The sequence below is a fragment of the Staurois parvus genome, unplaced genomic scaffold, assembly GCF_062004578.1.
Source record: "Staurois parvus isolate SC_StPar_1 unplaced genomic scaffold, SC_StPar_1.0 ptg000090l, whole genome shotgun sequence".
Lineage (NCBI taxonomy): Eukaryota > Metazoa > Chordata > Amphibia > Anura > Ranidae > Staurois > Staurois parvus.
Genome location: NW_028317886.1, coordinates 4,053,689 through 4,080,531, shown reverse-complemented (window position 1 = coordinate 4,080,531; position 26,843 = coordinate 4,053,689). Strand labels below are relative to the sequence as shown.

At 44.0% G+C, this 26,843-nt stretch overlaps 1 protein-coding gene across 1 annotated transcript in view; it reads right to left on the bottom strand.

The window, feature by feature from the left end:
* MARCHF1 (membrane associated ring-CH-type finger 1) overlaps nt 1–26,843 on the bottom strand; it is a 389,990-nt gene that overhangs the window by 155,579 nt on the left and 207,568 nt on the right. The window contains exons 3-5 of the mRNA XM_089670364.1: nt 6,732–6,811; nt 5,763–6,482; nt 414–594 (exon numbers count right to left, since the gene is read on the bottom strand). Of these exons, the coding sequence (XP_089526490.1) occupies nt 414–594; nt 5,763–6,482; nt 6,732–6,811 (981 nt within the window). The remainder of the gene's footprint in view (nt 1–413; nt 595–5,762; nt 6,483–6,731; nt 6,812–26,843) is intronic.

Here is a 26,843-nt window from a genome sequence, read left to right as displayed (position 1 = left end):
GTCATAATATGATATTATGGAATATTATGGGAGATGTTTGCTTCATGTAAGATGAGCAATTGGTATAATGGAGGGGCTGCACCCAGAAACAGTTTCTGAATCTGCCAAGTACTAGAATATTTTATTGCTTCTTTCCCATTGTCAGGCCAATAGGTAAAACTGTTGAATGGTTAAATGTAATCATTTCAGTACACAGCATTTCAAAGCAATATAAAACTTTTTAATGAAACCATCAGTCATATTTATTCTGCAGAAATGATGTTTTTCTTATTCTGTAGGATCATAAGCAGCCAGAGACAGTAATTGCTAAAAAAAAAAACGTCTTTCAAAGGTATGCATTTGTTTGCAAGACTAAATCCATGTTTAATAATTGCATATTGATTGGTGTATGCAGGCAGCCTCAGTTTTCTTACCTTTCTTAAAGGTTTTAGTTTAGTTTCCATTACAAAGTCATACTTGCAGAGTTCACAACAACGGGTATCTGAGCTCTTAATCCACTGATGTAGACAGGCTTGATGAACAAATCTCAATGTTCCAGTACATCGACATGGGGTAATTAGTGGGTTTTCCTCATCTCCCTCACAATGGCAGATTCTAAAAAATATTCAACAGATATTTTAGATTTTGCACGAAGAAGAATACAAAAAACACAGCTATTTATTTGGTTTTAGGCACATGTGGCACAATCATTTGTAACTGTGTCTATCACTCTCATCAGTATCAGTTTAAATACCGGTAAGTCCTTCTGCAAGCTGAATGGCATTGCACACAATTTAAATGTATTTATAAGTATAGCCCCACCCCTAGGCTCATAATTACATATTTTAGTAACCCTAATCATTACAAGGATTGAATGTGCATTTCTAAATGGTTCTTTTCAACAAACATGACTTCTACTATAGCATAAAATGAGGATTTTGTCCACTGAGCTGCCTGGGTTTATAATACTGCTAATTATTATTATGCTATTTTGAGCCTGATCTAGTTCATAAGCCTGTCAGCTCTTTCCTAATTGAAAACTGAAATAATAAGTGCCTTTTATATGCTTACTGAAAATGACCCCTTTTCCTGGATTTCACACATTATGTTACTGACTGTCAGTAACACTTTTCTGTGTATAATGAGTGGTTCCAGGCAGCTGCCCTGCTAGGCAGTGGAATTCAATTAGGTCTTCGTTATTGCTTTCCCTGCACAGTTTGTGCATTTCTGTTGGTGGAATAGTGTTCTGTATTTGCTGATCACCTATTCTATTTCAGTACACCTAAACCAAAACTGCAAGATGTGGCTATGATGTCTCTGTTTGTTAGTGGCTAGGGTAGCCAGTTGGCTGCAATATGATGGTGGCTGCACAAGACAGTTGGCATAGAGGAGCAGGGAAGTATAAATGTGACCTTGCTAATTCCCATGGAGTGCACATGGCTTGGAAGAAATTTTAGCTGATACCTTCATGCTACTGCACATGTACATATTGCTGCAATAGGAAGTAATTCCTTTCGTTTAGACAGAGAGCCTATTCATTTCTATCGTGCAACTGTGTATGCACAGTAGTATGAAGATGTTGGCTGCCAAGGGCAGGTCATGACATTGGCATAAGAGTAAAGGGATCATTTTTGACGTATACATGAATAGGTACTTGTGACCAACAGTCCAAATATGGATGGGAGTAACTTGTAACTTAAAGTGGTTGCAAACCTCAGAAATAAAAGAAAAACAAAGCACACTCCTCAATAGTATGCACTAACCTGAATAAAGATCACAGAGTTTAATTACTCTCGGATATATCCTCTCTTTGCTATCTGCTTGATTAATAGATTAAGTTGGCACCACAGCCTCCCAGGAGGTGACCCGCTCCCCTCCAACACACAGCAGATGACTCATACCATCAGCTCTATTTTCCTCTGTTTTTAAAATAAACTGTTAGGGCAATTTGGTTGTTTTGCAGGCTGGCTGGTAAGTGTGCTGGGAAATCTTTTGTTATTTTGCAATGTGCATTTCCCTTCCATGTACACCTTGCTGTAAAGACTAGTTATAGGTTGGGGTGGTTGCAATTTTTTTGGACAGTTTGTTGAATTGGGTGCAGGGACGTACTGGATGCCTTTGTTGCCATTGTGCTTTTGCTGGGTGTCACGTGCATCCCTGTGCCTTTAAGGAGCGGTGGTCTCCCTCTAGTACACCTGCCCGCAACCTAGCTATTGTTATATGTTCTCCTACTATGGAGGCTCCGAAAATTATAGAGTTAGAACTGCAGTATATAAAGAGGTCACTTGTCATGGGCAATACAGCTTACGTGTGTATTAGCAAATGTGTCCAAAAAAAAACCCCTCTTTTTTTAACATAAAATGGTAGACAGGGCAATTTGGTTGTTTTTCAGGTTGCTGGTAAGTGTGCTGGAAAATCTTTTTTGTTAGGGATGTGTGTTGCCCTTTCATATGCACCTTGCTGTAAAGGCTAGTTATTGGTTGGGGTGGTTGCCATTTTTTGTACAGTTGGTTGAATTGGGTGCAGGGACGCACTGGATGCCTTTGCTGCCATTGTGCTATTGCTTGGTGTCACATGCATCCCTGTGCCTTAAGGAGAGGTGGGCTCTCTCCAGGCACACCTGCACTCAATATATTCATTGTTATATGTGCTATTACTATGGAGCAGGGGCGGACTGACCATTTGGAAACTCGGGCACTGCCCGAGGGCCCGGGGTCAGTAGGGGGCCCCATGAGATGCCCCTGGTACCTTTTTCATAGGCTTTTTTGAGTTTGGGCAAGGACACAGGGGCCCCATGATCCACTATTGCCCGGGGGCCCCATGAGTTGTCAGTCCACCCCTGCTATGGAGGATCTGAAAATTATAGAGTTAGGACCGCAGTATATACAGAGGTCCCTTATCATGGGCACTGTGACTTACTCATATACTGCATTTGCAAATGTGTGCAAACATAAACTATTAGATAGGGCAATTCGGATGTTATTCAGGCTGGCTAGCAAGGGAAATCTTCTGTTTGCTATGTTTCTCTGAGCCTGTGAAGAGAGGGATGTGTCATTTTGCTCCAATCAGCTATCATATTTCACTTAGTTGTGTGTGTAAGCTCTGCAATGTGTGACATCAGATCCCCTTTCTGCTACTGATAGAGGCTATGTAAAATGTGTGTTTTGGAAGACTATAGAGCAGGGGTCTCCAAACTTTCCAAGCAAGGGGCCAGATAACTGTCCTTTAGACTTTGTGGGGGCCAGACTGTGGCCAATGTGAGCAAAAAATGCCCTGGGGGGTAAATAATGCCCCAGCATTAGTATTAGTGGGAGGAATAATGCCCTATTGCTGGTTTCAGTGGGAGGAATGTTGCTGCTTTGTTGGTTTCATTGGGGGAAAAATGCCTTTTATCAGTGGCGTGCGTTCCACTCACTGGAAGTGACGTCAGACGTATGGGGTATAGACCGGAAATGCATCAACGCGTTTCGCCCCTCTCTCAGGGTGTTCTCAAGACCTCCCCGTTGATGCATTTCCAGTCTATACCCCGTACGTCTGACGTCACTTCCGGTGAGTGGAACGCACGCTGAGCGGTGCGTTCCAGCGGCCATTTTCTGGGATCTGTGGAATGTCTTTCTCTGTGTAGCTGCTGCTGTATCCTGGGCTGTGATGTGAGAGTTCTGAGGAGGCAAAAATAGTTTCACTACTTGTCTGGAAGATGCTGGTTTTAAATAAATATGCCTTTTGAAAGAGGAAAAAAAATGTGAGTGGCAATAATCCTTAGTTTTAATAACATCATTAAGTGGCAATATTACACTATGTAAGTTTTTTTTTTTTCTCCCTGGTTGAACGGTGGAGCCTATTTGTAACGCTGAAGATCCCTTTAGAGTGAACAGCAAAGAGGGTTTAGGATCCCTTAAATTCCTAAAATGCGTCTCATTCACCTAAATCCGGTGAGTGCATTTGATGTTGGTTTCACGGGTGGAAGGTGGAAGCTCTTTTGGTGTATTTGATGATTATTTGGGAAATTTCACTTGATAATAATAATCATTTTTTCACAAAAAAAAATTTTATAAAAAAAAATTTTTTTAATTGTTTCACTTGATATATATATATATATATATATTTCACAGACAAAAAAATTTTTTTTTTGCTGTTTTCTGTGGACTTTCACTATTAATTTTTACTATTATGATGCACTTTATATATTGATTGTGTGTAGAGGTCTATGTTTGTGCTGGTTTATTTATTATTTATTGTGGTTTGTGTTTTTTGCACAGTGCACAGCAGCAGTATAGAACCTGTGGGAATCTGTTGGCGCAGGAATAATAGTTTATAAATTTTCTTTGTAGTGTATTTTGTCTGAAAATATTCATTTGATAAATAACAGTGCAAATTTTCTGTGACATAATAATTGCAGCTACTACTATTTTATTCTCCATGCTTTCATAAAATATATATTTTTTAAGGGAATTAACAGTAATTTGTTGCAAAAAAATGCAGATTATATGTATGCAAAAAAAATAAAACCACCCTGGTAGGCAAGTGGTTAATCAAATATTTTGATATGTAACAATAAGAACTTTTTTCATTACCTATGATATCAAAGTAATACAGTTGTACTGTATTTTGATAGTATTGTCTAGCAACTTTATTACATTTTCTATATTGTTTAAAGACACGAAAAGTTAAAAAAAGCCCTCTTTATCTAGTTTACCACGGATGCTTCACCCATGTATTTCAATAGGGGAATCCTCCTAATGAATGAAAGAATACAAACATGAATGCGAAAGGGCCTAGTGAATTACCGGGTGAAAAGTTTATGAAAACTCACAAAAAGCACACAGGCCAAAAGCGTGGTATAAAACGAACCCAAGTGACAAAAAGTTGAGATTTTGAAATGTGTCATGGAGACCTAGGCACAATTCAGGCATGCATCTGACGCATTTCGAGGGGCAAGCCTTTGTCACCAAAACAGTTTAAGAAGGGAATTAACCTCCCTGTGAGGAAATTTACATTTTTTTTTATCACTGTGTCTCCAGGACAAGAGGTGAAGAATATTATTCCCAAGAGGGAAAGAACAGAAAAAAAACAAAACAAAAAACACAGGGGTTCTAATAATTTTTTAGCCTATCCAAAGCTGATACTAAAACATTTTGTCTAGAAATATACTTTAATGTTCACTAAATGTTAAAGGAGTTTTAAATAGGAGGATTTAATTTAAAAAAAAGTACATGAAGTCATAAATATTGTTATCATACAGTAATGAATGAAACCTGCAAACCTTGTTTGCAGACTTGAAATATACAGGAGCTGCTGTCAGTGCTCCTGAGCTATAGGGTAGGACCCTGATCTCACGCTGGGATGACCCAGAAACACACAGAGCAGCCAGGATGTTACAGTAGAAATATCATGTGGCGCCTTACTTTGTTGTCTGTTATTTAAATGCAGTGTTAGCTCTGGTTCACACCTTGTTATGCGATTTGAAAGCTCCATTTAAATTGGTGCAACTCTGACTTTGTGGTGCTGCGCCAATTTGAAAAAAGGTTCCTGCACTATTTTTTGCTATTTCAGTTGCACCTGAAATCCCACTTACCTGCTTTGAAATAGTGCGACTTTATTTGATATTCAAAGTCGGATTCAATGTGAACCAGGGCTTAGTTTAAACTTCATTTTCTCCCTTTATATTTACAACCTATGTGTAATTAATCAGCATGGATGCATTGGTTAAAGCAACCCTTTTCACCTCTTTACATATAAGAATTGCAATTCACTATAACAAAAAACTTCAATAGAAAACTGACCTGCAGACTTCTAAATCATCATACCACTCATCATCATAAACATGGGAAGCAGTGCTCTCAAGTGGGGCTGAAGGCACTGGTGCTAGGGTTTCTGCACCAGCCCCCTCCTCCCTTACATCCTTCTTGATAATTGTATCTTCTCTACAGTGACACTGGCACTTATGTGAACCTGTGCAACAAGGCTGCACTTTTCTTTTTACTCTCCTGTTAGGATGTCTCTTTGTTTCAGTGGATGATGCAGATGTCGAAGAAATGCTGGATTCTTTGCACTTTGATATTTTTCTCCTTCTGTGGCTAGGAATAGTGTTGCACACATTGCTATTTTGCTGTTGTTGACCTTTCTGAGAATTTGAGTCTTTGGATTGTAGAGAAACCATTTCAATTGCATTGGACTCTGAGGGACCTTCATAGTTGTGATGAGATCTCTCTGGTTTCCTTCCTCTCCTATATGTTTTTACTTTTTCATGTCTTTTAAGTCTTCTGGCCCAGTGCCTTTCATCTGATGAGGATTCTGTATCAGACACTTCTAATCTTTGAGCTTCACAATGAGGATTTATTGTTCTCTGCTTTCCTGTTTGGGCACAGGGAGCGCAGCTCACCCGTTTACGCCTTAGTCTTCTTTTGACTTGTTTTTTGCCATTCTCCCTACCAGAAGGTTCAAATGGCACGACAGGGGCAGTATTGATTATGTCTTCTTCCGAAACATCAAGCAAGGCAGTTCTAAAATGCAAAGCCATGGGCAAAACAAAATGGGAAAGAAAAGTGATGAAGGAAAAAAAAGATGAATAGATGAAAAACAGTAAAACAGAAATAGCAATAAAAGAAGGTACATGAAAATGTGATGAGAAATCAAAAGTATAAAAATTTTTTTTAAAAAAAAACTAGAAAAACAGGAGTTTCTATGTTTTACAGTTGTCAGGTTATTTGGGCCTCTAGGTGAATAAAGTCACATATATACTCTCGACATACCTACATATATCCTGAGTTGATGGACACACAGATGTTTGTGAATGGCTCCTAGGCGCTGTGCCTGTAGTTGGACTGCTGGCCTATAAGGAAAGAAAAATTATATTACCAATTCACTTAATGTTTATTTTATGCCTCTCAAAAATCTGTTACTGGGATTATGGAATAATTTGATTATTAATTATTATTTATTATAACTGCTTACATTTGAAAGACTTATATTTGCCCCTTTAGTTTTACCTACTTTGTCTAAGAATTACTGTTGAAGTTTAGATTAAGAACTGAGAAGCCTCTTTTAGTTGATATCTGGTCAGTTACTAGACCTCAGAGACAAATAATACTTCCTACCGCCCCCCAGGACAATTGTCTTGTGGGTCACCACATTATACCACAGTTGATTGGCTAATTTTAGTATTATCCTAACAAAAATCAGCTATATTGATAAGTGATGAGCAAAACTTGAATTTAGCAGTGAACATCATTGAAGTCTATGTGGGGGCAAATCTTGTTACTGAATATGAGACATTTTCAAGGCAAATAGGCAAGTTTTTGTCAACAGTAATTATGAAGAGCTTTGCACTGCTATAGGAAACATTTAACAAAGGAAAAAATTAAAGACTGTATAGTGGGGAGGTCTTGTAAATGCATCTTTAAGAGTGACATGAAAAAAACCATAAATTGCTTAAGGTATATTCTTGGGAAATGCTTTTAAGCTATGTATGGTGTTACTGAACAGTACAACATTCATGGACAGTATCAATAATACTGTATTGTGGTGTCACTTTTTTTTACTTGCCTTCATTTGACTTAACTTGACTTCATTTCAGCTTGGAAAAAACTTCTTTTATGTAGTTTTGGCTGCAGAGCCTGATGTTTTATCTAGTGGTAATAGGCCTAAATTGCTTGGTGTAAGTAGCAGCAACAACATATCAAAATACTATAAAAAATGTTTACTTGTATTGGCAACAAATAGAGACAAAGCAGGTTTTATCTACAAATTAGAGCTATAATCTAAGAGACACTAGTCACAATTATTGTTCAGTGGCTGAACAGTATGTAAGCTGCTTATCTAGGCCGCATTATAAGAGGGTTTTATCTTGAAATAGAAACTAGAGAGTTATTTGAGTAACAATAGCCACAAACATTGTGAAAAAGTTTCTCCTGAATTATCACACAATCAGTCTCAGAAAAACTTTTTACGTGATAATGGAACCATGACCATTCACAATAATGACCCTTAGTACTGTTTATCTCCTAAGGAAGTCACGTGACCATGACATAATGGATAGGGCATGAATGGAGGCAGACGTGGAATGGAAGTAAAATGTGCAGAAGTATGTCCTGGTCTCCTGTCTTGTTTTATGCAATTTTAAGTGTTTTAAATGTAAGGGCATTACCATTTTTATAAAAATTGGCACTATTTTAACAATGGAGATCCTTCTGTTTCCCTGTATGGGCAAGGCAAACAGGGCTGTATAAATTCCAGGAGCACCTTACTGAGACCCACACGTATACTGCATAGTGTTGGAGCACTGGGAAAAAAGGAGAAGAGTCCCTAGTGGACAGGAAGCATTGGAGGTCCTAACCAGTGGAGGAACCCTTGATGTATTAACATATACAAGCTTGTCTACAACTTTATGAAGGTGAAAGTTCTGTGAACACAGAAGTGGCATGAGTGATGTAGATTGAATGGCACAAAGGGGCATTATTGTGAATGGTGATGGTTCCATTATCATGGAAGAAGTTTTTTTGAGAATGATAAACCATGTGTTAATTCAAGAGATATAATTATCACCCAGCATTGCACTAATGGATATTAATGGAGATTATTTTTTGTAGTATTTATTTTTTATTATTACCACTACACATTATCTTTTACGTTGTTACCCACTGATATGTATGCTTTATTATCAGTTCATAATATTAGGTGATATATAGTTTAGTTATTTATGTTTGGAGTACCAGCAGCGCAGCATTTACCTTTGCACAGTTTAATTTGGTTCTGGGAACACAATTTGATTCGAGCAGCAGCTGATCATTTTCTTTCTTTAGTTTTAGTCACTAGTGGTAGCGCAGGAGTAACATTCTATATATTCAATTGTCACAATTATTTTACTGTGGCTCTATAGCGCAGTTCCAGATAGCAGCTAGCATCAGCAAAAAAAAAACAAAACTATAACAACCCCCAGATTTTGTGGTCTGAACCCACTTAGATATTTGCACTGCAACCACTCCCATATAGTCTAATGGAAATTTCCTGAGCTGTGTTGCCCCAGAGTAACAACCAGAAGACATTTTTTTTTAACTTACATTGATTATCTTTTATTTTCATAGGTATTTATATTATTTCTGTATTTTTTGGTATTTATGTTGGGTTGCACACAGCAGTGGTCTGGCACATTTCAATGCATTTTCGTGCTTTGTCTGCATAATCTTTCTCTTTACAGATAAAGCTATGGGCATGGGCTTTTCATCCTTCCCCAAATCAAGAACATCCAAAACAAATTACAAGCATGCCTAAAAAGAGAGTTAGAAGTTCTACTACATGGTGGTATTAGATGATAAGCATCACTAATGTAACCTCTTCCCTCTCCTCCTCCTCATCCTTCTCCTTCTCCTACCTTTATTCCTCCTACTTTCCATCTTCAACTTTTCCTTCTCCTCTCCCTGCTCCACCTCCACCTCCTTCTCCCTTTACTCTTTCACTTCTTCCTTCTCCACCACTTTTTCTGTGATTATGACATGAGTTGAGAGGCTCTCAGAAACTAGGGTTATATGGGGATCATTACCAATAGAATCATACATGCTGAAGAACTGTTGGAAATAGCCCCATGCTTCCAGTTCATGCTTGCCCATCAGCATATTTCTTTTTTCTTTTCTTCTTGTGCATTTTCATTTTCCTTAAAAATTATTTACAGATATACTTTTTTTTGTAATTTGTCCCATAAGGATGATACATTTTCAAACATAGGCAAAACAGAGGTAATGCAAACTGGGGAAAATATAGGCTGCCTGGAAGGGAGATCTAACTGAAATTTGTGTGGCCACCACATTTATATGGTGACTCATTTCAACCCCTCCTTGGTTCTCAATAACCTCTTCTGGTGATTTTTTTTTTCCAAGGACAAGAGGGAAAGGGCATGCAGAAGTAAAAATTAAACCTATAATCCTACAATCATGGACTTCCTCATCTTAAAAGTAAAAAGTGGCACTAGTTAACACCCACCCTACTGTGTCCAGTAAGAACCTTGCATGTTTGGTTTTTGCTGGAGCAAATGGAAAAATGTCCCCAAACCCACAACACAACCAGCACTTGTATGCCCAGAGCAGGTACTAGACTATTTTGCACCCCACCCCCCAAAAAGATAATAAAACTTAATTTATAGTTCTACTTCACCTCTCCTAGCACACATCCTCTTTCCCCTCAAATTTTCCACCCTAGCAAAAATCCTCTCCCCCCCCTCCTAACATAGATTCCCCCAATCCTGCCTCCTAGCACAAATCCAGCTAAATCCCTCCTCCTAGCACAACACCCTCCAAATTACCTTTCCAGCACAAATCCTTCTTCTCCACCCAATACCCCCTCCTAGTACAAATCCCCCCTCATAGCACAACCCCTCACAATCCCCCCTTCTAACACATTTCCCCCCCAATCCCCATCCTAAAACAGATCCCCCCAATTCCCTCTACTAGTATAAATCCCCCTCCAATCCCTCCCAGCACCAATCCTCTTCCTTCACACCCTCCACCTAGGACAAATTCCTCCTCTAGCTAAAACTCATCCAAAATTACCCCTCCCAGCATAAAATCCTCCCACCTTAACCAAATTTCCACCCTTTTAGCACAACTCCCCAACTCCCCCTCCAATATCCCCTCATTCCTTTTCCTAGCACAAATGCACAAATCCCCCCCCATCATTCCCATTACTCTTCCTAGCACAAATAGCCCCCATCCCCCCTCCTGTAAAACCTCTCATCTCAGACAAATGATTATTACCCCTTCCCCCCCTTTCATTGTGAACAGTGTTCCCTCAGCCTGTAAGCTCCCCCCCAAATTTATATGACGAAAAACAAGGTAGAGGTGCGGGTTGTGCTTTCACTCCTGTCAGTAGAGAAATCCTCCATACAGCAGATGACACAAGATTGCTCTTGCAACAGGCAGTACACAGTTTGATTGCCTCAGCCCTCTTCTCCACTCATCTCTCGGCAGCAGGGATCCAGGGAATTAATCAAACACTGAAAATGCCGATGTAAGAGTTATCCTGTCTTATCTGTTTTATGGAGGATCGCTCCACTGACAGGAAAGGAGAACATGGCCTGCACCTCCCTGCTCTCTTTTGTCATTTCTCCTCTGCAACCTTTAACTGCTCCAGGCTGCTCTCTTGTCCCAGCCATGAGTGCAGGGATGGGGGAAGGCACTAGTGTCCAGGCACAGCCTCCATGTGAAGACCAGCCTGGGGGGGGGGACCCCCCTAGATCTGGCCATGGCAGAGAGTAAGGAAACCCGTAGCTGTGGCTGTGCCCTAGGCAGCTGCCTAGTTTGCCTAGTGGAAGCACCGGCCCTGTGTATGCCAGCTTGGCACTTTAACTGTTTTTGTACCAGCTGTTGAAAACAGTTATCTTCACATCTAACACATATCATGTCAGAGAGGGCTTTCATTGCAATGGGAGATTTGTGACTGAGAAGCTGACTTTCAATAACACAAATTAGACCTGGCTGTGAGTAGTTTACCAAACGCCCAACACATCAATAAAGTTATTTGATATACGTTTAACTAAGAAAAGACCAAAAACTTTATGGATACATGAGGATACAGCAGGTGGTTGCATGCAGTGAAGTGCTGAGAACAAAGGCACTTCGTGAATGGACTGTTAGCAGCAACTGCCTGATGCACTTCAATCACCCCAACTCATGGGGCCCCCAGGCAATAGGGGATCATGGGGCCCCTGTGTCCTTGCCCAAACTCAAAAAATCCTATGAAAAAGGCACCAGGGGCATCTCATGGGGCCCCCTACTGACTCCAGGCCCTCGGGCAGTGCCCGAGTTTCCAAATGGTCAGTCCTCCCCTGGTATAGATCTTTTCAAAAGAAAAATATACCCCAGCACTGCAATTTGAAGAACTCAAGCATAGTTTGTTAAGGTATATGTAAATCCAACCACTAAAATTACACAGGCTTTTATTTTACTAGCTTTCATGAAAACAACAACTTATAAAGGTCCTTGTTTGGCCACGTTGTATTTAGAGATGGCAACACTCAGCGAACCTTATGATACTTCCTGGAGGCACTAGTAATGTCAACATACCTCACTACTGCCTGGGATAGTTGGGCTCTCAAAATCCCATGAAAATTTGCCCCTGCATGTATTGGAGTGTATTTTTGTGTAATTCTGAGAGCCCAGCTTTTCCAGAAAGCATCGAGGCACTGTGATGTATTGAAAGGTGTTCTTTTAAAACGGCCTGAAGAAAAAACTACAAAAATCACATGCAGCCTGTTTTCACTGTAGTACCAGGCTGTAAGGAGGCTTAACATCAGCAGCATTAGGATGTAACAAAGGATAAAAAAGGTAAAAACCCTCCCTCCATCCATCCAAATTCTTCAAGATACACAACATTTGCTATCCATAGGACATTCAGTAAGGGATTACATCTACTTAAACAAACCTGTTATTTCTTACAAGCCCTACACTAATCTCTCCAAATGCACTTTATCATCAGCAATCCCTATGCTTTTCATATCATAGTTAAAGCACACTGTCAGTATAGCTGCTGTGACCTCACCCTTCATAGTGAGGGGGCTAGCTAATCCAAAATCACCTTTATTGGTCCTTCTAAGACAGCTAACCTAAGTTTAAAGGCCAGGCAGTGCATTATGGTTGCAACAAATTTGGTTGTGGGAATTCCTACATTATTTGAATGCCATCCCTTCTGATACTTAATATCTGAATATTACAATAGTCAGGAGAAATTTTGCCCACTCTGCTAGAAGTTCACTTGTAGGTGTATGACCCCAGAGTAGGTGAACTGTAAGGAGAGAGTTATGAAAATGCACAAACTGACAGGCAGGGCAGCAATCTCAACTATTTATTATAAACAATTATTTGTTATTGACAGCTAGCATCATAACATGTGTAGACATGCTTACAGAAACGTAGGTATTCTACCACAAAATAAATGGGTACATGATTTCCTAAAGTTATGTAATCGTAAAAAATCGTAAAAAAACATCCCTGAAAAAACAGAGCTTAGTACCCTAACTAAATTATCACAAAAAAACAACAGTATTGGTAAATAAAAATATGTTATTAGTTCTATCAGGTATAATAAAAACATTTTAAACCAATGGAGAGCCAAAATAGCTAGTAGCAATAATTGAAAGTTGTATCAATTACATAACATATATACATATACACAATATTACAGACTGATACTGTTTTTCAATGTTTATAGCTAATCATTATAGATTCTCCTATATTTCTCCCCATCACCAAAAGAGCAGGTGAGTACTGTAAATGTAAACCCATCTATCCAAAACAAATATTCAATTATATATAAATGATTGCACCTCTGTGGCTACGAGTTACCAGGAACTTAGCTTGTTTTAAATGTTGTTTTTGTTTCTTGGGGAAAATATCCACGTGTGCAATGCTCAATATACTGCCTCACAGCCATTCTCTAGTTCTGGGAGGGAGTCCATGAATGTCCTCCCTTGTGCATGCCTCCTGTGTGCCCCCTGGGGTGCACATCAATAACTCTCCATGACCACTGTGTGCCTTGGACACAGCACATCACAGATCAGGGTAAAGGGCCAATAACAGTGACCCTTTACCACATGATCACTGTGTCATGTGGTAAAGGCTCTCTGTTCCTCACACAAAGACCATGTGTGAGGGCAGGAAAGCCAGATCTGTGTGCTTAGTTTGCAATGCTTTTACAGTGTCACACAGTGCCACAGATCAGTGCCCTGATCATCAGTGCAGCCTCATAAGTGTTCATCACTGTCCTGATCATCAATGCAGCCTTATCAGGGCCCTGATCATTAGTGCAGCTTCATCAGTGCCCATCAGTTCTTCCTCATCAGTGCAAATCAGAGCTGCCTCATCCATGCATATCAGTGCAGCATCATCAGTGCAGCCTCATCAGTGCAAGTCAGTGCCCTGATCATCAGTGCAGTCTCATCAGTGCCCTGATCATCAATGCAGCCTTATCAGTGCCCAAATCATTAGTGCAGCTTCATCAGTGCCCATCAGTTCTTCCTTATCAGTGCAAATCAGAGCTGCCTCATCCATGCATATCAGAGCAGCCCATCAGTACAGCCTCATCAGTGTCCTGATCATCCATACCAGTGCAGTCACATTAGTCTCAGTGTCACCATCAGCAGTATAGTTTCACCAAAGTCGCAGTACACCATGACCAAAATATTCTAATTCAGCAAGGAGATTTTTCACATCTTCAGTATGACAGATGAGAGCAGTGGGGAACTCTCTCTGTCTGATTCTAAGTATGAATAGGTGGAAAATAGTGTGGCAGTAACAGAATTAGAGGGGGAGAAAAGGGTGCCCCTCAAAAACGATGAGGCGTTCTGGAGAGGAGCAGGCAACCATCAGTAGTGCAGTGGTGAGCACCAGCAGTGCAGTATCCTTGGATGAAAGGCCAGGTACTAGTTTGATGTCACATGAGCCACAAAGGGTTGGGGTACCCATCTCCCAGAGGCACTTTTAAACCTGGTATGGCTTCCATCTAACTCAGGAACAGCTAGAATCCCTCCTTTTACTGCAGAGCCAGGTGTGCAGGCCAACACAGAAATGTTTTCACCAATTGCTTTTTTTAAATTTATTTTTCACTGATGATTTATTGTGGACTATTGCAAACTTGATGCCTGACAATACATCCCCAATAACCAAAATTCAAGTCATGCCCATCTGTGTGAATGGAGACCTGTCACTCCAAATCTCTTTGGGCCTTACACTAAATATGGGGTCCACAAAAAAAATTAAGTACATGCTTATTCTTCCACCCCATTCATCATATGCCCATATATTCATCTGTTATGCCAAGAACACGCAAATACAATGATCATACGTTTCCTCAATTTCAGCGATAATATGCAGTGCACTCCCTGAACTCACCCTGGACCAATGCTTTGCCTGTTTGCTGATCAGATCACTGACTGGCACCAGTACTGACCCATCTACACATCCCCCTGATCCTCTGACCACTGATAACTGCACTACCAAATCCACAGGTAATCTTTTGTTTACCCTTTGTTCAGCTTCCTAAACTTCCTGGTCAGTGAACAAAGCATTATACTATGGGGGCAGCCACGTATCAGAAGGTTAGGCCTGCTTGACTTTTAGAAACAGGAACTGCTGTAAGTGAAGCTACACTATGATAAATTCACTGGCCCTGACCACTCTTACAGAGGAGACTATTACAGTGCATTGTTTTATATACAGTGTTGCTTGAATTTTGTATTACACAGGTTGCAATGTTGGGTACATAATCAGTTCAGACATTGATAAGGTCTTACATATGTGGTATAAGTATAAGTATGTCAGTGTTTTGTGTTAGAAGTATTTTATAGATTGACAACTTTGTGTTAAAAAATACATTTTAGTTTTCTTTCCCCATTTTCCAAAAAACTTGTGGCAAAAAAAATACATACTCAAAAGACTCATTATGCTGCATAGAAAATACATTGGGGTGTTTGCTTTCTCAAATGTGGTCATTTTGTGGGTGTTTCCACTGTCCTGGTCCTCCAGGGCCTCGAAAAATGTGATAGGTGGTCAGGAAGTTAGATGTATAATTTTGCCCATAAAACATCTGAAGGTGCTCATTGAATGTTGAGCCTCTCTATGTCTCTATGTGGCTGGACTGTGAAAAAGTCTCACAAATGTAGTATCACCATACTCAGAATGTATTTTGGGGTGTAATTCTTGGTAAGTCTATTCTGTATATTAGAAATATCTTAGAAATTGAAAACTCTGTAAAAAAGAGAGGTTTCATTTCCCCCCCATTTTCCAAAATCCTGTGGCAAAAAAATTACATTAATTTCCAGAATACTCATTATGCCTCATAGAATATGCATTGTAATATTAGATTTCCAAAATGTGGTCATTTTGTGGGTGTTTCCACTTTTCATGGGCTCCGATGCCTCTAAAAATATGATAGGTATTTAGGAAATTAGATGTATAAGTTATGCCCCTTGAATGCCTGAAGGTGCTCTTTGGATGTTGGGCCTCTCTATGTGGCTAGACTGTAAAAAAAAGTCTCACCAATGTGGTATTGCCATAGTTAGGAAGAGTAGCAGAATGTATTTTGTGGTGTAATTCTTGGTATATCTATGCTGTGTGTTAGCAATATAATATAAGTTGGAAATTGTATGTAAAAAAAACTATGTGTTCATTTTCTTTTCACATTTTCAAAAAATTTGTGGCAGAAAATGATGTGTTCAAAAGACTCATTATGCCTCATAGAATACACATTGGGATATTTACTTTCCAAAATGTGGGAATTTTGTAGGTGTTTTCATTGTCCTAGTATTCCAGGGCTTTCATCAATGTGATAGGTGGTCAGGTAATAATGTGTAATTATGCTCCTAGAACTTTTGAAGGTGCTCCTTGGATGTTGGGCCTCTGTATATGACTAGGTTGTAAAAAAGTTTAACACATGTGGTATCACCATACTCAGGAGAAGTGGCAGAATGTATTTTGGGATGTGATTCTTGGTATGTCCATGCTGTGTGTTAGAAATATCTTATAAATTGACAACTTTGTGTAAAAAATATACATTTTAATTTTCTGTCCACATTTTCCAAAAACTTGTGGCAAAAAAATGACACATTCAAAAGACTCATTATGCCTCATAGAATATAAGTTGGGGTGTTTACTTTCCAAAATGTGGTCATTCTGTAGGTGTTTCTATTGTCATGGTGCTTCAGGGCCTTCATAAATGTGATCGATAATCAGAAAATTAGATGTGTAATTTACTGTATGTGTAATTTATGGTCCTTGAAAGCTCAAAGCTGCTTCTTGGATTTTGGGCCTCTCTATGTGGCTAGGCTGTGAAAAAGTCTCACATGTGATGGAATCCACTTACTCGGGAGGGCCTCAAAAAAATGAGATAGGAAGTCAGTACTTCAGTCTGATCCATTTTCAAATATATGTATAAGTGTGATAGCACTGAAAACTTAAAAATTACCAGGGCAGGAAGGGGGTGAAAGTGTCTGATATTGAGGTGGTTATGTTACTAAGGTTACTATCGATTTTTTTGTGATAATTTAGGTTGGTGCTATTTACTTTAATTTTTTAAAGGAAGTTGTTTGTGATCACATCTTAATTTGCAGGTGGCCTGGCAGCCCTGCTTCTCTAGGAAAATGGCCTATGATGAATAGACAAAAATTCAGCCATACCTTACCTAACACATACAGTACATGCCATCTTCCTGAATATTTGTCTATAATCCTCTTAATTACAGGGCTTTTTTAAATACAGTTGTGTACAGTTAAGTGCTGAAGGACAATTGTATCATTATTTCATGAGATTAGATAGTTGTCCAGTAAAGTATTTCCTCATTAGGGAACATTTAAGGTGGTTTTCTCTTGTGTTTAAGTAATACCATAATGCCAAAATTGACTTGGCAAAAGATACAAGGAATGCAATAAGAAATGCAAAAAGAAAAACAGAACAGCTAAAATTGATTATGAGATACACATTGCTTCAAAAAGCACTTTTGGCCCTACTTCTCCAATGGATCACAGGAGTGCACTTCATTCTTCACGCCCGCTGTCGGCTGACGTTACTGGCTTATGGCTTATACCCACAAGTCCTTGACTTGGAGATTTTAAAATCACTCTTCCTAATTTCAAATATTCCTTAATGACTGGAATAGTACCTAGGCTAATTGGAGTAGAGAAATGTGGCTCAAATATTCTTTGCTGGGCTTCTGGTGTGTCTCTGTGCCTTAAGGAGGAAAAGGGTTCCTCCAGCTATACCAGCCATTAATATGTCCACTGCTATATACACTCCAACATGGAGACTCTCAAAAATTAGAGCTAGGACCCACATATATTTACAAATGTTGTTCAACTAAAACCTTGGTTTTTAGAACAAACTGTTAGACATTGTACTTTTTTTGCAGGCAGTAAAAATGTGATACAATGCCTCCATCCTGCCTGTCAAATACTCTTTGAAGAGAATTCTGAACAAGGAACAATTTTCAGAGAGCACCACATGAGTAAACCAGCCCTAAAGATGGTAATAATTTAATTAATCTTAGGTCCCTGACAAGCACATCATGTCACAATTTAAGGTTAAAGAAAATTAGGTTTAATTATGAAATTACAGAGGGAGCTCTTTATAGTCAAAGATGCAAAAATGTGGAACTCCCTACCCCAGGAAGAAGTAGCAGCTGGGAGTATAGACAAATTCAAAAAATGTCTTGATGTCTTCCTCAATGAGCACAATATATAGGGATATACTGTGCATACTCCTAGAATAGAAAACATAAACTTCCTCACACGCTGGAGTGGATGGACCTGTGTTTTTTTCTTAACTTAACTACTTTGTAACTAATGGAAAGCATCAGACTGAATGAACTCTCCATTGCAAGTAGTTGCTCTCCTGCATGTGGGTGGAGGTGGAGTTGTGGGAGCCAAGTTGAACTGTCCACTTCCTTTAATAAGGGGTAGAGAGTAATGCCATCACACATTGAATCACAAGCAACCATGTTTATTGTACAAACCATCCAGAAATATTGCAAAGGTTGTCCCCACCTTAGGACCGCCCTCTCTAGCCCCTTATACCCAATCAGGGTTTATTCGTAGAGATCATGACTAAGCCCTGATTCAGTGGAATGTGTTAGAGGGGCAATCTTATGGCAAGAACTCTCTTTGTCATGTTTGTGGATGGTTTGCACAATAATCATGGATGCTTGTGGTTGATTTGGTGTGCAGTAGCTTTTCTCTTTACTCATATGTAACTATGTTTGTTGGAGGTATTCTGTATATTGCATTATGTGAGAATTCTCAAAAAGTGTAAGAAACTGTCAAGTGGTTTAACTTCTAGAAATATTTTGGGTAGACTTGTGCTGGAAATGTAATGCACAGCCAGGGGCGGACTGACAACTCATGGGGCCCCCGGGCAATAGGGGATCATGGGGCCCCTGTGTCCTTGCACAAATGCAAAAAATGCCTATGAAAAAGGTACCAGGGGCATCTCATGGGGCCCCCTGCTGACCCCGGCCCCTCGGGCAGTGCCCGAGTTTCCAAATGATCAGTCCACTCCTGTGCACAGCTATGTTGTTCAAAATAATACTTATTCAAAAATGTAGTTATATTAAAATCCAATATAATGTGTCCTTTACTTTTTGTAATTGATTTTAATCCATACATAAATATTTTTTTATATCCGTTATGATTAGAGATGAGCGAAGAAATGAAAAATTCGATTCGACTGATTCGGCGAATTCGTGGACAATATTCGATTCGAGTCGAATAAATTCGCTGTGAATTTAACTTAAAAAAGGGTGTTTCTAGGCTTCAGAGAGACTTAATATTAGTGCAGAACACTGTACCTTTAATTTAAATGCCCTTGGAGTCTGCTGGGGAAGAGAAATAATACTGTCAGTCAGTATGACATGCAGATGAGTGCCGTCGATCTTAGAATCACCGCACACTTCACTCATTTGGGCAGTCACGGGGCCAAAACCAGAGTGTGGAGCCACAGTGTGGCGGTGGAGGCAGCAGCAATGGGAGGCCATACAGCACCCTATGACAAAAATGGAAACCACCAGCAGTGTGAGGAGACCTGAAAGTGGCACATGGCAGAGTGTGGCGATAGAGACAGCAGCAATGGGAGGCCGTACAGGGACCCATGACACACTCTGGACCTGGCAGCAGCATGAGGAGGCGGTACAGGGGCCCATGACAGATTACGGGCCTGGCAGCAGCATGAGGAGTCGGTACAGGGGCCCATGGCAGATTACGGGCCTGGCAGCAGCAATGGGAGGCCGTACAGGGACCCATGACACACTCTGGACCTGGCAGCAGCATGGGGAGGCGGTACAGGGGCCCATGACAGATTACGGGCCTGGCAGCAGCATGAGGAGTCGGTACGGGGGCCCATGACACACTCTGGACCTGGCAGCAGCATGAGGAGGCGGTACAGGGGCGCATGACAGATTACGAGCCTGGCAGCAGCAACTTGGACAGGAGGACGTTCAGCTTCTGCACCGTCGGGTGCGTGCTCGCAAACTGTTGTCTCTTGGAAACGGATTCCAAGAAAGACTGCTGACGGAATCCGTGAAGAGGAGTAGCAGGAGAAGGAGCATCTGAACGAGCGGAATATGCCAACAAGCGACAACAGTGGCCCATGACAGATTACGGGCCTGGCAGCAGCATGAGGAGTCGGTACGGGGGCCCATGGCAGATTACGGGCCTGGCAGCAGCTATGGGAGGCCCGTAATCTGCCAGCACCCTATGACAAAAAATGGAACCCACCAGCAGTGTGAGGAGACCTGAAAGTGGCACATGGCAGAGTGTGGCGATGGAGACAGCAGCAATGGGAGGCCGTACAGGGACCCATGAGAGACTCTGGACCTGGCAGCAGCATGAGGAGGCGGTATAGGGGCCCATGGCAGATTAGGGGCCTGGCAGCAGCTATGGGAGGCCCGTAATCTGCCAGCACCCTATGACAAAAAATGGAACACACCAGCAGTGTGAGGAGACCTGAAAGTGGCACATGGCAGAGTGTGGCGATGGAGGCAGCAGCAATGGGAGGCCGTACAGGGACCCATGAGAGACTCTGGACTTGGCAGCAGCATGAGGAGGCGGTATAGGGGCCCATGGCAGATTAGGGGCCTGGCAGCAGCTATGGGAGGCCCGTAATCTGCCAGCACCCTATGACAAAAAATGGAACACACCAGCAGTGTGAGGAGACCTGAAAGTGGCACATGTTTGGGGCATGATTCATGGCGGATTTAGTCAGTTGTGTCAGGAACTGGTGGTTTGAAATCCAGACTAATCCACGCCTGATTCATTTTCACAAACGTCAGTCTCTCCACACTTTGGGTGGACAGTCGTGTCCTCCGCGGAGTTGCAATACCTCCTGCCGCACTAAACACGCGCTCCGATGCCACGCTACTGGCCGGGCATGACAGCCTTTCAAGGGCAAATTCAGCTAGTTGGGGCCAAAGGTCAAGTTTCGTTGCCCAGTAGTCAAGGGGATTGTCTACCTCGGTTGGCAGGGTGCTGTCCAAGTAGGCCTAAGCCTGTTGTTTGAGGTCCTGCTCCAGGTCCACCTGATGCTGCTGCTGCTGCTGCGGCTGGTTAGTAGTTTCCTCACTGCGCTGGTGAAGAAAGCTACTCATCATCGACTGCAGACTGAGGCAGCCGCTGCTGGTGGAGCTGCCACTGCTCCTACCACCCCACCCCTCCCCTGCTGCCATGGCAGCGGAACACGAGCGCACAGGGCCCACAGTGTCTGAGGATGGACGTTGGCGCAGACAGGCAGAGACCAGCTGACTACATAGGTGTTTTTTATAGTACGTTATTTTGGCCTCCCTCTCAGCAGGTGTGAAAAAGGCCACCATTTTTGAACGGTAGCGAGGGTCCAACAAGGTGGACAGCCAAAAGTCATCCCTCTGTCTGATGGTTATTATTCGGCTGTCGCTACGCAAGCAACCGAGCATGCTATGGGCCATTTGTGCCAAGGAATGCGAGGGACTCCCTGCCTCCATCTCCACAGCATACTGCCACGGTGCGTCTAGGTCCTCTGTCTCCTCTTCCTCCTCCTCTACCAGATGCTCCTGCTCCTCCACTCCTGTCCGCTGAGTGGAAAAACCACCCATTTCACTCAATAATTCCTGAGCACCAATGTCCTCCTCTACCTCCTCCTCTTCTTCCAGTCCTGCCCCCACAGGGGCCATGTGGCGTTGAGATCTGTGCGCCACGTCTACCGCACCCTGACCAGCCATTGTTAACAGCATTTGTTCCAGGACGTGCAACAGAGGAATGACGTCGTTCATCCCATAGTCCTGCCGACTCACGAATAGCGTGGCCTCCTCAAAGGGCCTGAGCAAGCGCAGGTGTCACGCATGAGCTGCCAATGGCTGACATCTAAGTTACACAGGGAGTACCTTTATCTGCTTTTAACATCAGGAAATCTGTGATGGCCTTTTGCTGTTCGTAAAGGCGGTCTAACATATGTAGGGTTGAATTCCACCTTGTTGCAACGTCACAGCATGAGGAGTCGGTATAGGGGCCCATGGCAGATTAGGGGCCTGGCAGCAGTTATGGGAGGCCCATAATCTGCCAGCACCCTATGACAAAAAATGGAACACACCAGCAGTGTGAGGAGACCTGAAAGTGGCACATGGCAGAGTGTGGCGATGGAGACAGCAGCAATGGGAGGCCGTACAGGGACCCATGAGAGACTCTGGACCTGGCAGCAGCATGAGGAGGCGGTATATAGGGGCCTACGGCAGATTAGGGGCCTGGCAGCAGCTATAGGAGGCCCGTAATCTGCCAGCACCCTATGTCAAAAAATTCAACACACCAGCAGTGTGTGAGGAGACCTGAAAGTGGCACATGGCAGAGTGTGGCGATGGAGACAGCAGCAATGGGAGGCCGTACAGGGACCCATGACAGACTCTGGACTTGGCAGCAGCATGAGGAGGCGGTATATAGGGGCTTATGGCAGATTAGGGGCCTGGCAGCAGCTATAGGAGGCCCGTAATCTGCCAGCACCCTATGTCAAAAAATTCAACACACCAGCAGTGTGAGGAGACCTGAAAGTGGCACATGGCAGAGTGTGGCGATGGAGACAGCAGCAATGGGAGGCCGTACAGGGACCCATGACAGACTCTGAACTTGGCAGCAGCATGAGGAGGCGTTATATAGGGGCCCATGGCAGATTAGGGGCCTGGCAGCAGCTATGTGAGGCCCGTAATCTGCCTGCACCCTATGTCAAAAAATTTAACACACCAGCAGTGTGAAGAGACCTGAAAGTGGCACATGGCAGCAGAGTGTGGCGATGGAGACAGCAGCAATGGGAGGCCGTACAGGGACCATGACAGACTCTGGACTTGGCAGCAGCATGAGGAGGCGGTATATAGGGGCCCATGGCAGATTAGGGGCCTGGCAGCAGCTATGTGAGGCCCGTTATCTTGCAGCACCCTATGTCAAAAAATTTAACACACCAGCAGTGTGAAGAGACCTGAAAGTGGCACATGGCAGCAGAGTGTGGCGATGGAGACAGCAGCAATGGGAGGCCGTACAGGGACCCATGAGAGACTCTGGACCTGGCAGCAGCAGGAGGAGGCGGTATATAGGGGCCCATGGCAGATTAGGGGCCTGGCAGCAGCTATGTGAGGCCCGTAATCTGCCTGCACCCTATGTCAAAAAATTTAACACACCAGCAGTGTGAAGAGACCTGAAAGTGGCACATGGCAGCAGAGTGTGGCGATGGAGACAGCAGCAATGGGAGGCCGTACAGGGACCCATGACAGACTCTGAACTTGGCAGCAGCATGAGGAGGCGGTATATAGGGGCCCATGGCAGATTAGGGGCCTGGCAGCAGCTATAGGAGGCCCGTAATCTGCCAGCACCCTATGTCAAAAAATTTAACACACCAGCAGTGTGAAGAGACCTGAAAGTGGCACATGGCAGCAGAGTGTGGCGATGGAGACAGCAGCAATGGGAGGCCGTACAGGGACCATGACAGACTCTGGACTTGGCAGCAGCATGAGGAGGCGGTATATAGGGGCCCATGGCAGATTAGGGGCCTGGCAGCAGCTATGTGAGGCCCGTTATCTTGCAGCACCCTATGTCAAAAAATTTTACACACCAGCAGTGTGAAGAGACCTGAAAGTGGCACATGGCAGCAGAGTGTGGCGATGGAGACAGCAGCAATGGGAGGCCGTACAGGGACCCATGAGAGACTCTGGACCTGGCAGCAGCAGGAGGAGGCGGTATATAGGGGCCCATGGCAGATTAGGGGCCTGGCAGCAGCTATGTGAGGCCCGTAATCTGCCTGCACCCTATGTCAAAAAATTTAACACACCAGCAGTGTGAAGAGACCTGAAAGTGGCACATGGCAGCAGAGTGTGGCGATGGAGACAGCAGCAATGGGAGGCCGTACAGGGACCATGACAGACTCTGGACTTGGCAGCAGCATGAGGAGGCGGTATATAGGGGCCCATGGCAGATTAGGGGCCTGGCAGCAGCTATGTGAGGCCCGTAATCTGCCTGCACCCTATGTCAAAAAATTTAACACACCAGCAGTGTGAAGAGACCTGAAAGTGGCACATGGCAGCAGAGTGTGGCGATGGAGACAGCAGCAATGGGAGGCCGTACAGGGACCATGACAGACTCTGGACTTGGCAGCAGCATGAGGAGGCGGTATATAGGGGCCCATGGCAGATTAGGGGCCTGGCAGCAGCTATGTGAGGCCCGTTATCTTGCAGCACCCTATGTCAAAAAATTTAACACACCAGCAGTGTGAAGAGACCTGAAAGTGGCACATGGCAGCAGAGTGTGGCGATGGAGACAGCAGCAATGGGAGGCCGTACAGGGACCCATGAGAGACTCTGGACCTGGCAGCAGCAGGAGGAGGCGGTATATAGGGGCCCATGGCAGATTAGGGGCCTGGCAGCAGCTATGTGAGGCCCGTAATCTGCCTGCACCCTATGTCAAAAAATTTAACACACCAGCAGTGTGAAGAGACCTGAAAGTGGCACATGGCAGCAGAGTGTGGCGATGGAGACAGCAGCAATGGGAGGCCGTACAGGGACCCATGACAGACTCTGAACTTGGCAGCAGCATGAGGAGGCGGTATATAGGGGCCCATGGCAGATTAGGGGCCTGGCAGCAGCTATAGGAGGCCCGTAATCTGCCAGCACCCTATGTCAAAAAATTTAACACACCAGCAGTGTGAAGAGACCTGAAAGTGGCACATGGCAGCAGAGTGTGGCGATGGAGACAGCAGCAATGGGAGGCCGTACAGGGACCATGACAGACTCTGGACTTGGCAGCAGCATGAGGAGGCGGTATATAGGGGCCCATGGCAGATTAGGGGCCTGGCAGCAGCTATGTGAGGCCCGTTATCTTGCAGCACCCTATGTCAAAAAATTTTACACACCAGCAGTGTGAAGAGACCTGAAAGTGGCACATGGCAGCAGAGTGTGGCGATGGAGACAGCAGCAATGGGAGGCCGTACAGGGACCCATGAGAGACTCTGGACCTGGCAGCAGCAGGAGGAGGCGGTATATAGGGGCCCATGGCAGATTAGGGGCCTGGCAGCAGCTATGTGAGGCCCGTAATCTGCCTGCACCCTATGTCAAAAAATTTAACACACCAGCAGTGTGAAGAGACCTGAAAGTGGCACATGGCAGCAGAGTGTGGCGATGGAGACAGCAGCAATGGGAGGCCGTACAGGGACCATGACAGACTCTGGACTTGGCAGCAGCATGAGGAGGCGGTATATAGGGGCCCATGGCAGATTAGGGGCCTGGCAGCAGCTATGTGAGGCCCGTAATCTGCCAGCACCCTATGTCAAAAAATTTAACACACCAGCAGTGTGAAGAGACCTGAAAGTGGCACATGGCAGCAGAGTGTGGCGATGGAGACAGCAGCAATGGGAGGCCGTACAGGGACCCATGAGAGACTCTGGACCTGGCAGCAGCAGGAGGAGGCGGTATATAGGGGCCCATGGCAGATTAGGGGCCTGGCAGCAGCTATGTGAGGCCCGTAATCTGCCAGCACCCTATGTCAAAAAATTTAACACACCAGCAGTGTGAAGAGACCTGAAAGTGGCACATGGCAGCAGAGTGTGGCGATGGAGACAGCAGCAATGGGAGGCCGTACAGGGACCCATGAGAGACTCTGGACCTGGCAGCAGCAGGAGGAGGCGGTATATAGGGGCCCATGGCAGATTAGGGGCCTGGCAGCAGCTATGTGAGGCCCGTAATCTGCCTGCACCCTATGTCAAAAAATTTAACACACCAGCAGTGTGAAGAGACCTGAAAGTGGCACATGGCAGCAGAGTGTGGCGATGGAGACAGCAGCAATGGGAGGCCGTACAGGGACCCATGAGAGACTCTGGACCTGGCAGCAGCAGGAGGAGGCGGTATATAGGGGCCCATGGCAGATTAGGGGCCTGGCAGCAGCTATGTGAGGCCCGTAATCTGCCTGCACCCTATGTCAAAAAATTTAACACACCAGCAGTGTGAAGAGACCTGAAAGTGGCACATGGCAGCAGAGTGTGGCGATGGAGACAGCAGCAATGGGAGGCCGTACAGGGACCCATGAGAGACTCTGGACCTGGCAGCAGCAGGAGGAGGCGGTATATAGGGGCCCATGGCAGATTAGGGGCCTGGCAGCAGCTATGTGAGGCCCGTAATCTGCCTGCACCCTATGTCAAAAAATTTAACACACCAGCAGTGTGAAGAGACCTGAAAGTGGCACATGGCAGCAGAGTGTGGCGATGGAGACAGCAGCAATGGGAGGCCGTACAGGGACCCATGACAGACTCTGAACTTGGCAGCAGCATGAGGAGGCGGTATATAGGGGCCCATGGCAGATTAGGGGCCTGGCAGCAGCTATGTGAGGCCCGTAATCTGCCTGCACCCTATGTCAAAAAATTTAACACACCAGCAGTGTGAAGAGACCTGAAAGTGGCACATGGCAGCAGAGTGTGGCGATGGAGACAGCAGCAATGGGAGGCCGTACAGGGACCATGACAGACTCTGGACTTGGCAGCAGCATGAGGAGGCGGTATATAGGGGCCCATGGCAGATTAGGGGCCTGGCAGCAGCTATGTGAGGCCCGTAATCTGCCAGCACCCTATGTCAAAAAATTTAACACACCAGCAGTGTGAAGAGACCTGAAAGTGGCACATGGCAGCAGAGTGTGGCGATGGAGACAGCAGCAATGGGAGGCCGTACAGGGACCCATGAGAGACTCTGGACCTGGCAGCAGCAGGAGGAGGCGGTATATAGGGGCCCATGGCAGATTAGGGGCCTGGCAGCAGCTATGTGAGGCCCGTAATCTGCCTGCACCCTATGTCAAAAAATTTAACACACCAGCAGTGTGAAGAGACCTGAAAGTGGCACATGGCAGC